Raw genomic sequence first — 17,709 nt, 5'->3', positions numbered from 1 at the left:
TATATTTACACGGACACCTTGTCATCTACTTAAGATTCTTTTATTCACTTTTACCCTGCCATCTACTTTAGCTCGTTTTACACTCATACCCTGCTATCTTCTGAATATACTTTTATACTCACACTTTGCTATCTACTCTAGATAGTTTAATAATCACACCTACTATCTACTGAAGATACTTTTATTCCCACACACTGATATCTGCTATATATAGGCCTACTGTCATACTCATAACCTGATATCTACTGTTGATAGTTTTATTCACACTTTGCTATCTACTTTAGAAAGGTTTTTACTCACACATTATCTACTCTAGATAGTGTTATGTTCACACTTTGCACCAGCTATCTACTGTCGATAGTTTTATACTCAATAATTATTGCGAATATTCGCAATAATAACATTGCGAATATTCGCAATAACATTGCGAATATTCGCAATAATTGTGCGAATATTCGCAATAATTATTGCGAATATTCGCAATAACATTGCGAATATTCGCAATAACATTGCGAATATTCGCAATAATTAATATTCGAATATTCGCATTCGCAATAACATTGCGAATATTCGCAATAACATTGCGAATATTCGCAATAACATTGCGAATATTCGCAATAATTATTGCGAATATTCGCAATAATATTGCGAATATTCGCAATAATTATTGCGAATATTCGCAATAATCACACCACCAGTTTGATTATGTAGGCCTACTTATTAATGCAATCGGTGTTTCATGCTTCGGCGTCACGGTTCTATAACTTTATAGATAGTTTGATACTCACACTTTATTACCTACTGAAGATAGTTTTATACTTGCATGTTGCAATCTACTGAAGATACTTTTATTCTCAAACCCTGATATCTACTCTAGATATGTCATCTACATCAGATTCTTTAATACGCATACCCTGTCATCTACTTTAGCTCGTTTTACACTCATACCCTGCTATTACTGAAGATACATTAATACTCAAACTTTGCTATCTACTCTAGATAGTTTTATAATTACGTCCTCTAATCTACTGAAGATACTTTTATACTCACAGCCTACTACTGAAGATACTTTTATTCTCAAACTCTAATATCTACTATAAATACTCACACCCCGATTTTTACTTGTTGGGAGTTTTATTCACCCTTTGAAATCTACTTTAGAACGTTTTGTACTCACACCCTGCTATCTACTCTACATATTTTTATACTCATGCTTTGCTGTCTACTGTAGATATATTTACACGGACACCTTGTCATCTACTTAAGATTCTTTTATTCGCACACCCTGCCATCTACTTTAGCTCGTTTTACACTCATACCCTGCTATCTTCTGAATATACTTTTATACTCACACTTTGCTATCTACTCTAGATAGTTTAATAATCACACCTACTATCTACTGAAGATACTTTTATTCCCACACACTGATATCTGCTATATATAGGCCTACTGTCATACTCATAACCTGATATCTACTGTTGATAGTTTTATTCACACTTTGCTATCTACTTTAGAAAGGTTTTTACTCACACCCTATCTACTCTAGATAGTTTTATGTTCACACTTTGCACCAGCTATCTACTGTCGATAGTTTTATACTCAATAATTATTGCGAATATTCGCAATAATTATTGCGAATATTCGCAATAATTATTGCGAATATTCGCAATAACATGCGAATATTCGCAATAACATTGCGAATATTCGCAATAATTATTGCGAATATTCACAATAATCACACCACCAGTTTGATTATGTAGGCCTACTTATTAATGCAATCGGTGTTTCATGCTTCGGCGTCACGGTTCTATAACTTTATAGATAGTTTGATACTCACACTTTATTACCTACTGAAGATAGTTTTATACTTGCATGTTGCAATCTACTGAAGATACTTTTATTCTCAAACCCTGATATCTACTCTAGATATGTCATCTACATCAGATTCTTTAATACGCATACCCTGTCATCTACTTTAGCTCGTTTTACACTCATACCCTGCTATCTACTGAAGATACATTTATACTCAAACTTTGCTATCTACTCTAGATAGTTTTATAATTACGTCCTCTAATCTACTGAAGATACTTTTTATACTCACAGCCTACTACTGAAGATACTTTTATTCTCAAACTCTAATATCTACTATAAATACTCACACCCCGATTTTTACTTGTTGGGAGTTTTATTCACCCTTTGAAATCTACTTTAGAACGTTTTGTACTCACACCCTGCTATCTACTCTACATATTTTTATACTCATGCTTTGCTGTCTACTGTAGATATATTTACACGGACACCTTGTCATCTACTTAAGATTCTTTTATACGCACACCCTGCCATCTACTTTAGCTCGTTTTACACTCATACCCTGCTATCTTCTGAATATACTTTTATACTCACACTTTGCTATCTACTCTAGATAGTTTAATAATCACACCTACTATCTACTGAAGATACTTTTATTCCCACACACTGATATCTGCTATATATAGGCCTACTGTCATACTCATAACCTGATATCTACTGTTGATAGTTTTATTCACACTTTGCTATCTACTTTAGAAAGGTTTTTACTCACACATTATCTACTCTAGATAGTTTTATGTTCACACTTTGCACCAGCTATCTACTGTCGATAGTTTTATACTCAATAATTATTGCAAATATTCGCAATAATTATTGCGAATATTCGCAATAACATTGCGAATATTCGCAATAACATTGCGAATATTCGCAATAATTATTGCGAATATTCGCAATAATTATTGCGAATATTCGCAATAATATTGCGAATATTCGCAATAACATTGCGAATATTCGCAATAATTATTGCGAATATTCGCAATAATATGCGAATATTCGCAATAATTATTGCGAATATTCGCAATAATCACACCACCAGTTTGATTATGTAGGCCTACTTATTAATGCAATCGGTGTTTCATGCTTCGGCGTCACGGTTCTATAACTTTATAGATAGTTTGATACTCACACTTTATTACCTACTGAAGATAGTTTTATACTTGCATGTTGCAATCTACTGAAGATACTTTTATTCTCAAACCCTGATATCTACTCTAGATATGTCATCTACATCAGATTCTTTAATACGCATACCCTGTCATCTACTTTAGCTCGTTTTACACTCATACCCTGCTATCTACTGAAGATACATTAATACTCAAACTTTGCTATCTACTCTAGATAGTTTTATAATTACGTCCTCTAATATACTGAAGATACTTTTATACTCACAGCCTACTACTGAAGATACTTTTATTCTCAAACTCTAATATCTACTATAAATACTCACACCCCGATTTTTACTTGTTGGGAGTTTTATTCACCCTTTGAAATCTACTTTAGAACGTTTTGTACTCACACCCTGCTATCTACTCTACATGTTTTTTATACTCATGCTTTGCTGTCTACTGTAGATATATTTACACGGACACCTTGTCATCTACTTAAGATTCTTTTATACGCACACCCTGCCATCTACTTTAGCTCGTTTTACACTCATACCCTGCTATCTTCTGAATATACTTTTATACTCATACTTTGCTATCTACTCTAGATAGTTTTATAATCACACCTACTATCTACTGAAGATACTTTTATTCCCACCCACTGATATCTGCTATATATAGGCCTACTGTCATACTCATAACCTGATATCTACTGTTGATAGTTTTATTCACACTTTGCTATCTACTTTAGAAAGGTTTTACTCACACACTATCTACTCTAGATAGTCTTATGTTCACACTTTGCACCAGCTATCTACTGTCGATAGTTTTATACTCAATAATTATTGCGAATATTCGCAATAATTATTGCGAATATTCGCAATAACATTGCGAATATTCGCAATAACATTGCGAATATTCGCAATAACATTGCGAATATTCGCAATAATTATTGCGAATATTCGCAATAATATGCGAATATTCGCAATAACATTGCGAATATTCGCAATAACATTGCGAATATTCGCAATAATTATTGCGAATATTCGCAATAATATTTCTAATTTTTTTTTTTTTTTTTTTTGGCACTAATATGCTTCCGTAGATTTTCAATAGTATTATACAATATTAAAATGCTCATTTTGATTTCGTTGATTTGCGAACTTTTGTAAAATGCAATATTTTAAAGACCCCTTATAATAAATTTGAAATAGTGAAAGCATTTTTCTACAGGCAAAGAATGGGTAATAATTATCTAAAAAGGTCATATCGAAATCAGCCTGAATAAAGTTAATATTTAAGTTCAAACTTAGGAAAAATTTGCATTTTTTTTTCATTTTCGACATTTTGAAAATATGGTTATATTTAGTTTACAATAAATCAACCTTTAAAAAAATGCTAGCTTCTGCAAATTTGTGAGGAGATTAACTAATATATGTATTTTCAATACCAATTTGTTTGGGACCTGTCGAATATTGGAGTTTCCTACAGTATATCCTGTAAAAGCGATGAAAAAAATACTTTTAAAAACATATTTTAGGTGATTTCGGAGCGATTTTTAGGGGGTGGTCATATTTTTTACGGGGGGCTCCAGAGATTTTTCTAGTGTCGTGATTGGAAAGTGTTATTAGAACCTCTTAATGTCCCAAAATATTATTGATGGCGACCGACCTTCATCTTTCACGTCTGCAGGAAATAAGAAAATATTCCACTTAACAACACATCATTAACAAGTACATGCCCAAATTTTAAGACTTGAATCTTTGCTTGAAAGTCTGCACATTTGTTGAACTTCTTACATCATTACTCAGCTTATTCCAAACCTCAACCCCACTGTACGAAAAAGATGGTTTAAAGTATCCAGTGTCATAACCATTTGTACAAGGCGGTAGACCCAATAAATTGGACGCAGCTTGTCTTAACATTATGCTTTTCATTCACATAAGAAAACCTGTTGATAAGATACTGTGGTGATATATCATTTAGACAGTGACATTAACAGTGATTTGAAATACATTGCCCGATTTGGAAGTGATTCCCATCCTATTATAGGAAACATTATATCAGAAGACGTAAGGTAGTTGGCACGCAATATTATTCTAGCACATCGCTTCTGTAAAACACATAATTTACGTACATCTTCATTGAAGCGACCAAACCGTACTACACTAAAATAGTAGAACTGCGGTTGGATAAAGAGCCTTATCAGTACGACAGCAACTTAGCTCACTTCCGGTAATTTTTACCGGCGTGACCTCTGCTGTTATGTAACGCAATGTTGAAAATCAGGTGGCAAATACGGGTTTTCAGAAAACATCAAAAAATGGAATACACGAGTCGTTCCTCCCTTCCTTTCCATATTGAGCCCATAGATAAGATATGAAACTTGAGTATAGGGCAAAGAATAAAGTGTAAAAGTTGAATTATTGTGGAAAAAATGAATGCTTTTGGTGCGCGAAGTAGCCTAAAAATGAGAGAAAATGCATGTCACGATCACTAAAATGGTTATATCTACAGCTTGGAGGAAACGCCGGTCTAATGCTTTTCTGTTATGATAAACATTAATTAACCAGAGCTTGTATTAAATTTTCAGCGAAAATGAGCGGTGGAACAACCTAGTCGTAGGTTGAAAAATTGTGTTCTTTGAGTTCTCGTGTCGTAAGCGCACGTTGCAAGTGTCACGATGCTTCACGAAATGGATCACAGCCGGCGCTGTCTATTATGCATGTTATATTGATCAATATAGCAATTAAAAACGTCTATTGTTATATATTTTATTAATACAAAATACTCTATTGTGTAACAAAATATTGTAGTCGTCAAAGAAGGTAGTATCATCTCATTTAACTGAAGTACACGCAGTTTTAAAAAGACTGTTGATGAGTGAGATACTTGAACATGCTGAACGAGAAATAAGATAGCAACATAATACCCGTTGCAAGAACAAGATGCGATGGCTTAGTGGACAGAGCGAAGGTCTGCAGTGCGGAAGGTTGAGAGTTCGATTCCCATCATGTTATTCTTAGAATTTTTCAGTTCGTTTTTCTTTCTTTTTTTTCTCTCCCTTTTGTCTTTAATAATTATATAGGCCTAATGAATGCAGCTTGAAGGCCCACCTTTTTCATGATTTATTTCTTGTTGCTAAGTATTTCATATTTAGGCCTAATCCTACAAAATTGCATTTAAGTTCAGTAGCTTTCATGAAATAATGTCAAATAAAGCATGTCAAACTTAAGTAATTTTTATATATAGGCCTATCAAATAAAGGAACATCAACACAGATTTTCACGATTTTTTAATTGGACTAGACCCCTCCCCTATCGACAACATATTTTATGAGCTTTTATGCATTCATATTAAATCACGAGATGCACGAATTTCAAACCTAATATTTTTGCATATTTGTCATTTTTACACAATGTCCAACTTACACCTCGGATTACACCTAATTGGAATCAGCAGAAGTTCGTTTTCCAGATAGAGCTTTGATGTCTTATTTAATTTTATTTCAATTAAAGATAATTGAAAAGGCAGTTCATAAGCATGTTTACTCTTATCTCAGTGAGCATAACCTAATTAATCAGCATCAATCAGGTTTTAGACCATTTCACTCCACTGAAACTTCTCTCACTGATATGATTGATGGTTGGCTTGGTAATATGAACTCAGGTAAACTGACTGGAGTCGCCCCCGGGGGGGCCACTGGTCATTGACAAGGGGGTATCATGCGTGGCAAAAAAATCACGAAAAAAGGGTCAATTTTTCACGATCAGGCACTGTACGTACGTATCGTGAATAGGGTGTCAAAAACATGGAAATTAGAGAAAAAGGGTATCTTTTTCACAACAGATTTACGTATTTAGGGTCCGTCCAGACACCAGTCCTTCATAAGTTTCATGTCCTTCATGTTTATCCCTAGACTTGACTGTGTAGTTCTCTGTTTAGTCCATAAAGATTGCCGACTTCGCCCAGCTGGCCTGTTAATATTTTTCCATTAACCCATTCAATGCTACATGCACGACCCTACAACATTCAATGGTGATGTACACATGCAGTACATTGTACATGCACAGCACGTGTATACTCTGATTTTAAGAGTTTCAATTCTCCTTTATAAAGTCCAAAGTTTCTCATTTCATTTTAAAATATTTTTACTATTATTTGAATTTTCTATCTTGTATTATGGATAAAAATAAAGATTTTCAAGCAAATTTTCATGTTGTATACAATTATTTAACCACAAATATCTACGGTAGAGGATTGATTGAGTTGACCTGTGACCTATCCACAAAATAAATAAATAAAAACATGCATGTTATTATCGTCAAAAGCATCATATTTTTGTCAGAATTTTGTCACAATAAGTGATCTTGATTTTATTTAAAAAACAAATTTTAAACTTTTGAATATATTGTGAAAACATCAAATGAATATTAAAAGGTAAGATGGATATGGTGCAGAATTAAAATACGTTTTTGGATTGGTATCAAATTCTGCAGTCATACACGAATCCTGCAAGTCTTGGCTGAACTGATTGAGCACCATGCATCTCAGTCGCTATTTACCGACTTATTTTCATCCTAATACTTTATTCAACTTATGAAATAATACCACTATTATTCATCCGATTCCTTCCAGAAGTAGGCCTTAATTGTTGTCATTTTAAGCTTTTAAAATAAATTATTAATATTATGCACTTTTCATCTTTTCGCAATAAGGCCTAGGTCATAAAAAAAATCTGACCACTATTTTATGATTTTTGTCTCACTTTGAAACATGATTTGTAGGTCTATAATAATATTTGGAGGATGGAGAATAAATTGTCGAAACTTTAATAGGGCCTACAAAAATGATATAATTTCACATTTCTTGACTTCTTTTTCTCTATTTTCTTTTCTTCGTGTTGTTTTTTCTTAGTTAGAGTTTTGTAAATTTTCTTTTCATTTAATTCCCTCTTAGGCTCTCTGATACTATAAATCAGCTTAAAATAATGTAACGTTTATTTTGTAATTTTAAAATAGCTCATATTCTGCCCTGGTAGCAGAGCCATTCTGAGTTAGGCCTACTATTAAAGAAATCAATGAAAATGGAGCTTCAACTTAGTAGGCCTATTACTTGCTTAGGGTGTCGAAAATATATGTTTTACTTGCTAAGGGGTAAAAAAACGCCAATACTTGTTTAGGGTAGGATATTACACTTGTTATACTTATTTAGGGTGTATTTTCAGTCGTTGCACATACTTGTTTAGGGTGCTTTTTGAAACTCCATGGCCACGCATGATACCCCCTTGTCAATGACCAGTGGCCCCCCCGGGGAGTCGCCTTTATAGATCTTCGTAAGGCTTTCGACACGGTCAATCACAATATTTTGTTAAATAAAATTTGTGACCGTACAGCACAAATGAGCCGTAAATTCCCTAAATTGTATTCTGAGTTACAGCGTAAAATGTGTACGAATGTCGTATTCAATGTCGTTGAAGGAGCAAAGTTTAACAAACTATAACCCCGCTTTTGGGTATCGTTTGAAGTCAAATGATATACCATTTTAAAGCTTATGATGTATATTTATTAAACATGAAATAAAACAAAATTGACCGGGGGAGGAATTTACGGCTCATTCGCCGTGGACGGTCACAAATTGCACGGCATTGGTTCTACCGAGAACACTGTTAAGTGGTTTAGGTCCTATTTAACGGATAGGACGCAACAAGTTTCTTTTAAAGGGTCCATTTCTGAGTCACTCGCTGTCAATACTGGTGTTCCTCAGGGCAGTATACTCGGTCCTTTGTTGTTTATAATTTTTATCAATAATATGTGTGATGTAATTTCTAACAAATTAAGTTCTGATATTGACGCCCTTATGGTGTGGTTGCACAATAATAAATTAATTCTCAACACTGACAAAACTAAGATTATGTTGCTCGGTACAGGTGCTAAACTTAAGAATGTGCAAAGAAATGATTTTTCTGTTATGATTAATGGTTGTGAACTTGAAAGTGTACATAATATGAAATGTTTGGGTGTTTTAATTGACAATGAATTGAATTGGCATAAGCAAGTTAAGAACGTTATCCAAAAGGTTTTTTTTTTTTTTTTTCTTTTACGTCGTGTAAAACCTTACTTGGATATAAACACTCTTAATGTTCTTTACAAAGCTTTAGTCCAGCCACATTTTGATTACTGTAACATAGCTTGGTATGGTCGCTTTAAAAATGACACTGCTAAACTTGATGTATTACAGAAACGGTGTGCGCGAATTATTTTAGGTGATGACTTTTTCACTCGTTCGGATTACATGTTTAATGAACTTAGATGGGAGCGGCTTTCAGTCCGCAATCAGTATTTTAAAGCACTTATGGTATATAAATCTCTGCATAATCTAGCACCGCAGTACTTATCTAAGAAGTTCAATTTTGTAAGTGATAACCATGATCGTAATACTAGACAAGCTACTTCTGGTCAGCTAGCTCTTCCACCACTCAATAATGGTTATGATATCGAGTGTTTTAAACATTCTTTTAGTTATAGTGGTGTTAAAGTATGGAACCATATTGATCTATGTGTTAGAAATTCTCTAAATTTGCTTTCTTTTAAGGAGATGTATAAGAGACATCACTTTAAACAGCACTAATTAATATTTTGTGTGGTGCTTATGCAGGTTGCCTCACTGTATTGAGTTTATTATATTGTTGTTATAATATGGTTGATATGTTATGTTGATATGGTGGTTGAAGTTAAATATTTTATGCTATGTTGTTTTAAATTTGTATATGTATTATTGCAGGGCCCCGGGTAAGACAAGCGGTTAGCTGATTCGGGCCTACCCTGAATAAAGATTATAAGTAATAAATCCCCCATTATAGAACACCACAGTTAAGCGGTCAAGATTATTAGGTGTTAATTTCTTTCATTTTTATCTCGCTACTCCTGCTTCAAATGTAGGCCTAATGTGAAAACCTTCCTGACAGTTATTTATTAATATTATAAATATTGTTATAATTTTTGGAATTACAGAACTTCAAATTTAATAAAAATATGAAAACTAGGATTTAAAAAAAATTAGTTAAAATAAAATCAAAAATCAAAGAGAGGTGCTAGCGGGGTTCGAACCAAGATCGAACTTCCACATATTTAAATTACCCCCGGTATTTACCACCAAGCCATACCAGTGATTTGATAGATACGGTAATAATAGCAATGTTATTCCCACTCATGGCTCACTCGTATATTCTATTTCTGGAATGAATTAACACCTTCCAAATAATGTAACACAAACCTTTATGCTGACTTTAAAATTGTTTAAACGTTGGGAGTATTATTTTCAAGATAAATAACCAACAATGAACAATTGACAATGCAAGTTTCTTTGCAGGAAAAACATTGGCCTTACAATATATCGCGTGACAGTAGTCACGCACAAAGATAAACATTTCAACATGTTCAATATACGACTCGGAATATACCCCAACCAAAATTGATGAAATTTTCAGGCAAGCTCACTTTAGTTATTCTATAACATGACACCCATTTTTGATTCCGGCGCTTTTTCTTGCTTGATGATATGAACATTTTTGTGTTCGTGACATGCAATTTTTCTCTTTTTCCGAGCTACTTTGGACATGTTCAAGCTTCTTTATTTTCCATTTAATTCAACTTTTACAAGTTATTTGTTGCTGTACACAATGTTTGATATCTTATCTGTGGTTAGGGTACATAAATGGAGCAATATACGACCCGTGTCTTCCATTTCTGGAGCTATTTTGATAAAACGTGTTTGCCGGCTAAAATTTCAACATTGCGTTACGTAACTCGTGTTCACCAACCCGTATACATTTTCTGTCGAACAAAAGAGGTCACGAAGTTGCTGTCGTACTGTTATAACACATTAAGAGTGCGAACGTCAAGAAATGTTTTAAGACGTCTCAAGAGTCCCGTAGTCCTCATAATATCATTATACATTTCAATCATACATAATATTGTTATTCTCGGTTTTTATTGATTTAATTGTTACTGCTTTTATATTGATATTTAATTATACCATTGATTTTTGTTTGCATTTAATATCATTACTTTGTTGAGCTGCTAGTGTCACTTGTAATTTGATGTTGATGAAATAAGATATGAATGAATGAATGAATGAATGAATGAATGATGGAAATTATGGGGTTAAAAGTTATTATTACAATTATTATTATTATTATTATTATTATTATTATTATTACTACTACAATTATTATTATTATTATTATTATTATTATTATTATTATTATTATTATTATTACTATTACTATTACTATTATTGTTATTATTATTATTATTATTATTATTATTATTATTATTATTATTATTAATAATAATAAATGTTAATCGTATGTGCTGCTTCCAATGACCCTTATGAAATTAATTTTTGGAGGGAACAAATACTTTTTTTCTTCAGACGTAGCCACAGCTGTTAGTACAGCTCCAACAGCACCTATAACAGCAGCCACTCAAGGAGCAGACTACATACCTACTTGGGAAACGATACCTATCCCAAGTGCCGCGGCTGATACGTACAAAAGATTGTTAATTATTCCAATCATTGATGACACGGAGATTGAACCAACGGAAGAGTTTATTGTGGCTGCTGAATTCACCAATCCCGACGGAACGCCAGCTACAGAGTGTATGGATCCGACTACACTGGAGTGTCGTGTTCTCATTCACATTACCAACGATGACCGTACGTGACCCATTTTCCTCAATATCTTCTTATTCCACTGTCTTTTCTATTATGTGGCAGTGGAACTATAAACAGTCGATCTGAAACATAATACACTTCTATTATATAAGGAGGAAGGGTACTTGCTTCAATCCCCCTCGCTCTTGAGCAGTGGCGTAGCGGGAGTCATCATATTCGACCACCTTCAGGCCTCCCCGCACCCATATGACCATGTGCCACTGTTCCTGGGTCGGGTAAGGTGGTTGGACTTTTTTCTTGCTAAAGTGAGTGCAAAGGATGCCCCCATAATTAGCCCTATTCATCGGACCATTATGCAGTCATGTCTACAGCAGAATTCACCACGACCTTTGCAGGACTTAAACCCCCATTACACCAAGATAAACCTCATTGAAAACAACTCAACTATGTTAAATCAGGGATGTGTCTCATATCCCTGGTTAAATCCATAAACATATGTTTCTGATTTACCTGTGCGATATTGCATGTGCTGTGATGAAATAGGTATTATAATTTCAGTTGGATGCACCATTACAAAGCAAACGCACAGTAACAATACTGGCGTGGCCTTTGTTCCCGAAATGAGAACAATAGTATGCATACAGTTATCCAGCCATGTTGATGGTACAACTCATGTCAAACTTGACACAGTTATTGTGATCGTATCACACAAGTAAATGAGAAACATTTGGTTTTAGACTTAACACGGTTTGGAAAAAGGTTTTCCATTTTTAGCTCACTATCGGGCAGTCAGAACTCCATATTTGGGAGGGCTCGACAACAATCTTCCCAAAATCGCATTTTAATCATTTTTAGATGACCATAGAGGGAAAGAATTGAAGTTTATTTACAGCTTCTGTGGCGAAAATTGATAAAACCGATCACACGATGGTGCTCGTTCGAAGTTGGAGCTATCTCGAGTGAGCTGTTAAGCACAATTTGCCATTGAAATTACACGTCCGACTGTTATGAAATTTTGGAAGACTCTCTTCGGAAAAACACCTCGACAACAGCTTTTCCGTGACATTTTTTACTTCAAATTGTAGTATGTTAAGGATGAACATTATAATTCACACGTGAGCCTCTATGTTTATTATTGGGTGAAGGGTTTTCCCACCAGCCCACTAACTAGTCTATTGCCTATACTAGTACCTACAGTACAGTGAGTGAGCTAGAGGTCAATCATAAATTGGAGCGCTGTGTGTGCACTGAATAGGAAAAACGGACAGTAACTGCATAATGCGGGGTAACACTAAAAGTGGGTCAATTATAACTTCTTTTACAGTTGTTGATTTTAGCCCCTCAGCGAGCACTCTTGAACGTAAAAGGAATCAACATATATAATTAACATGATAATAAAAATATATTTTAATGATTTCCGAACTTCCATCCTCTTATATTTTAAAGAGTATAGGCACTGATTCTTTCATACGTGTTCGTACGATAACAACTATAATGGTCATCACAAGGAAGCTATAGGGATAACTGAATTAGTTACCATTTATATTTATTTCATCAATCACATAATCAGAAATAACCGCGTGTCTTTATTACCCTAATTTTTACCCTCATTGGAGCCCAAGGGAAGAGATGGGTTAAACTAATTAACGCACAGTTGACGGGGTGGGGGGTGGAGGCAAGTATTTTGGAAGTTCATTTGATTGGGGGGGCAAGTATTTTTGGAAGGTCATTTGAAATCACCCCGTTAGAACAGATAGTTATGGCACAATCCCTTAGTATTCATATATTTATTTACATTCATATCAACCCACATAATCAGAAATGGCAGCATGTTTTATGTTTAATTCATATTTGATCATATACAATTAAAGTGTAGAAAATCCACCCGACGAGGACCAAAACAACTATATGCGGCCTAAATTAATACTTATTTTTTACGCAGCCTCATTTCCCATTAGCGCATCATGCGAATGTTTTTTTTTTCGTAATTAGATAACTGATTTGGAGAAATTATCTAAATAAAAAGACACATCTGCGCGTTAAAAAATGAACAATCGCGAAAAAACAAATGTTGAATCCCCCTTGGCCAGCGATTAAGATCAGATACATGTATGCACAACTCATTTTCCTTTGTAGGATGTAAGTTGCAGATAGCTAACTACCTGTCTCTCTTTTCACCATTGTATCTGAAACTCGATTAATAATATATATTTGCAAATAAATACATATACTTCATTCCATTAAAAATATATACATTAATATTTGGTTGTTTTTGTTTGTTTATAGTGCCTTGCGTTTCATTTCCTGAACCCGCTTACGTAGCAACAGAAGGGGGTGCTGCTACAACCATAGGAATTGAAATCACCAATGACCCAGACGGGTTGACAGTTGATCCTGTTATGATAGGTAAGGGTTTTCACTAATACGTAAAGGTCAGATTGCAGACGATTAAATAAAGAAAATAATAATAACCACAGGCATTAAACCAGTATCCCGGTGACATTTTCCGTGCGCAGCGCAGCGCAGCGGAAGTGGATACGGATCCTGGAATGAGGTTGCCCAAAGTTTAGTTTAATTTCGAATCCACTCGACTTGCGATGTAGTTAAGAAGGATGCGACATCACGTGCAGAATCACTTCTAATATCATAAACTGGGCTAAAAGTATAGGACAAACGTTGGTGGTAAAATGCACTTTGCTCAGGAAAGAGTTTAGGTCATGTCATACAGGAGCAGGTTTAAAAAGTTCAGATTTTGCTATAAACCATACCAAAGTATTGATCTGATCATAACGATTCAGCTATCTCAGATGTATGGTTCTCGAGTTATAAGCAAAAAGCTCCCAGGTCGGATTTTGGGCTCAACACTAGGGGTCAAACCCCTTGCAAAAACAATTCAAATAAAGAATAGTTTACATCATCCATCTATGGGGCATTGTTATATAGGTAACCAGGTGAAAGGATACGACCTTTGACCTTTTTGATTATAACTCGAATAAAAAATACGACGTTGCAGAAAAGCCAAACTTAACTTTTCCTGAATCCTTATTATAGAGGAATGTTTGGCCAAAATGCCCATTGAACCGTATTGGCCTTGACCTGCATGTATTTGGCGATAATACCTATGTAACGATACATTTTCCGGGTCAATTTCCCAACTTGTGTGTTTAGTTTAATAAAAGGGTCGTTCTTTTTCACGCTAGATTGAATAATCTTTTCTTTTTCACATTATGAGCAATCTATTTTATTTTAGCTCAATCAATTTTTTATCAGAACTATTCATTATTGTGAATTAAATTTCTAAAATCTAACGCTTCTAATTTCACTTCTAATATAATGTCTAATTTGAAGAAATCGGCAACCAATTTCACCACAGATGAAGAGGGATTGTGAAACGGTGTTAATCTTGTGAATTAAATTTTTAACTTTAACAGTTTCATGAATTGTCAATCTAATCAGCAATAATACATTCAATTTGAAACTATGGGTCCACTGACATTGCAAAAATTACAGAGTAGGCCTAGCTAAAACAGAAACACTTTAACGTGTTGATGGTTAATGCTTCATTAACACATTAACGCTTGCAAATATGAATAGGAATGAACAGTCATGTAAATGTTGTCAACACACGAACGTCTTAAAGTGTATTTAAAACATAGCATCACACGTTCGTGTGTTAACAATATAGTAGTAAGTGTAGGCCTTTTCGGAGGTTGAGGTCAAAGGTCATGACGTCACTTCCGGGTCGAAGGTCAACCGAGGTCAAAGGTCACGTGTCAAAGGTCACGATGACGTCACTTCCGTGTCAAAGGTCAACCGAGGTCAAAGGTCACCTCAGGCCAAAGGTCATCAGGGGGTCAAAGGTCATATTCATGAGATGGGCGTGGCTAATTAGCATAAATGAATAATCATGAGACGGGCGTGGCTAATTAGCATATATGAATAAAATTTAGAAAAAAGTTGAAAAAAAAAAATTCAAAATAAAATTTCAAAAAAAAAAAATTTCAAAAAAATTTCAAAAAAAATTATAACTAAAATGGAATTTTATTGAAAAAAAAAAGAATTTTTTTAGAGTGACCCTTGACCCGGAAGTGACCTTTGACCCGAATGCATCATTGCGGCGTGAAATGAGTTGAGGAGTAAAAAATTATTTCAAAATGCGTAAAAAATAGCGCGATTCTTTATATGGATTTAACTCTGGCATCATTTTCTGATACAAAAATGGCGGAACTTCAATTTCAAAATGGCGGCACTTGACCCTTTAAGGGGGCGCAGCACTAATTCAGCGTCCCATAGGATAACGTGTGAATTCGGCCTACTTCAAGGGCCATTTCTAGCGTCCCTGCAATACTTGGCAAAATAAATTTGGTATCAAATTAAAGCTCTGTTTCTCAAGATTCCAAAACTTTTGTCGGCATATATCGATGACCATTGACTTTTTTCGCTATTTTGCGGTGCAAAAAAAAGAGCTAAAAATATACTAAACTCACCACTCACATTTCAAAATCGGGTTTTCTCTTAATCCGCCACAGAGAATTGCTTTTGAGATCAATTGTCCAGTTTTTTTCTGCATGTTATCATTAAAGAAACTTGTCGAATTCAAATAAGCCGATATTGAGTGATTTTAAGTGAACTTGTCGGTAGATATGGTCGCTACAATCTCATATTCACTATGGACTATATTAGCCGAATTTCGTTGTTACATAAAATGCGGAGTGATTTAGTGTTGCGCCCTCTTATAAGGTGTTAAACGTTTTCAAAATCCACATTTATTACTCATTAAGTAGACTAGAGAAAGTTTGAAGCTCAACACAGAAGATTTCATGTCTCTGCGACATTCCGTTCAAGAGAAATGATGTTTTAAAGATCAAGTGCCGAAACGCCGAAAATCGAATATTTCGACTTTTCCTCCAATATGCGAAAGTTTGTACAAAACTCACAAAATTAGTGACAGACGACAATTTGAGCACGTCTTTGAACCGAGTTTAATTTCTTTTCTAGATTATCAGTGTTGCCATTTTGTTTTGGAAATCATTTATTACTGAGTCTGAAGTATAAATACCCCCCCCCCCGTTCCAGTGGTGACAATTACGATCTTTTTGGGTAGGCCTACTGAATATTCAGCAAAACGGCTTCATGCAGATTAACAATGTCTATTAACCTTAAAATCCATTTTTGAGCCTTTTTGAGGATTTTTGGACGCATTTCTAGACTTTGCAGGCGCCTACTCGGCCAATAAAGTGTTTTTTTCCAATAATATTTTATGGGGATGACTTTTTGTAATCTTTGTTTATCATCATGATTGAAATAGAACACATTTTATGAAGCGCATCTGTTATTTTGCGCGAAGAATGTAAAAGGAACGCGTTCATAACGACGGCCGTTACAAGGGGGCGCAGCACTAATTCAGCGTCCCATAGGATAACGTGTGAATTCGGCCTACTTCAAGGGCCATTTCTAGCGTCCCTGCAATACTTGGCAAAATAAATTTGGTATCAAATTAAAGCTCTGTTTCTCTAGATTCCAAAACTTCTGTCGGCATATATCGATGACCATTGACTTTTTTCGCTATTTTGCGGTGCAAAAAAAAGAGCTAAAAATATACTAAACTCACCACTCACATTTCAAAATCGGGTTTTCTCTTAATCCGCCACAGAGAATTGCTTTTGAGATCAATTGTCCAGTTTTTTCTGCATGTTATCATTAAAGAAACTTGTCGAATTCAAATAAGCCGATATTGAGTGATTTTAAGTGAACTTGTCGGTAGATATGGTCGCTACAATCTCAAATTCACTATGGACTATATTAGCCGAATTTCGTTGTTACATAAAATGCGGAGTGATTTAGTGTTGCGCCCTCTTAACTTTCGACCTTGTGAATCATAGCGTATTGCGTCTTTTCATAACGAAATACATCAAAACGTAACATATTGCGTCAAACGCGCGACGAAATGCGTAACGCGAAAGGGAGGTTTAAAATTGGGGTAATAAAGAGTAAGAGTCGATTGTATTTCATTTCTCTACTTTATTATCTTTAATTCGCGGGTGAATCTTCGTCATCC

General features: G+C 34.6%; 1 protein-coding gene across 1 annotated transcript in view; it reads left to right on the top strand.

Annotated features, from left to right (window-relative positions):
• The window catches only part of LOC140137948 (uncharacterized), a 90,816-nt gene that overhangs the window by 38,364 nt on the left and 34,743 nt on the right, over positions 1-17,709 (top strand). Inside the window, exons 3-4 of the mRNA XM_072159762.1 lie at positions 11,409-11,693; positions 13,938-14,057. Of these exons, the coding sequence (XP_072015863.1) occupies positions 11,409-11,693; positions 13,938-14,057 (405 nt within the window). The remainder of the gene's footprint in view (positions 1-11,408; positions 11,694-13,937; positions 14,058-17,709) is intronic.

This window comes from Amphiura filiformis, chromosome 2 (genome assembly GCF_039555335.1).
Source record: "Amphiura filiformis chromosome 2, Afil_fr2py, whole genome shotgun sequence".
Lineage (NCBI taxonomy): Eukaryota > Metazoa > Echinodermata > Ophiuroidea > Amphilepidida > Amphiuridae > Amphiura > Amphiura filiformis.
This window is presented reverse-complemented; position numbering and strand designations above follow the sequence as displayed.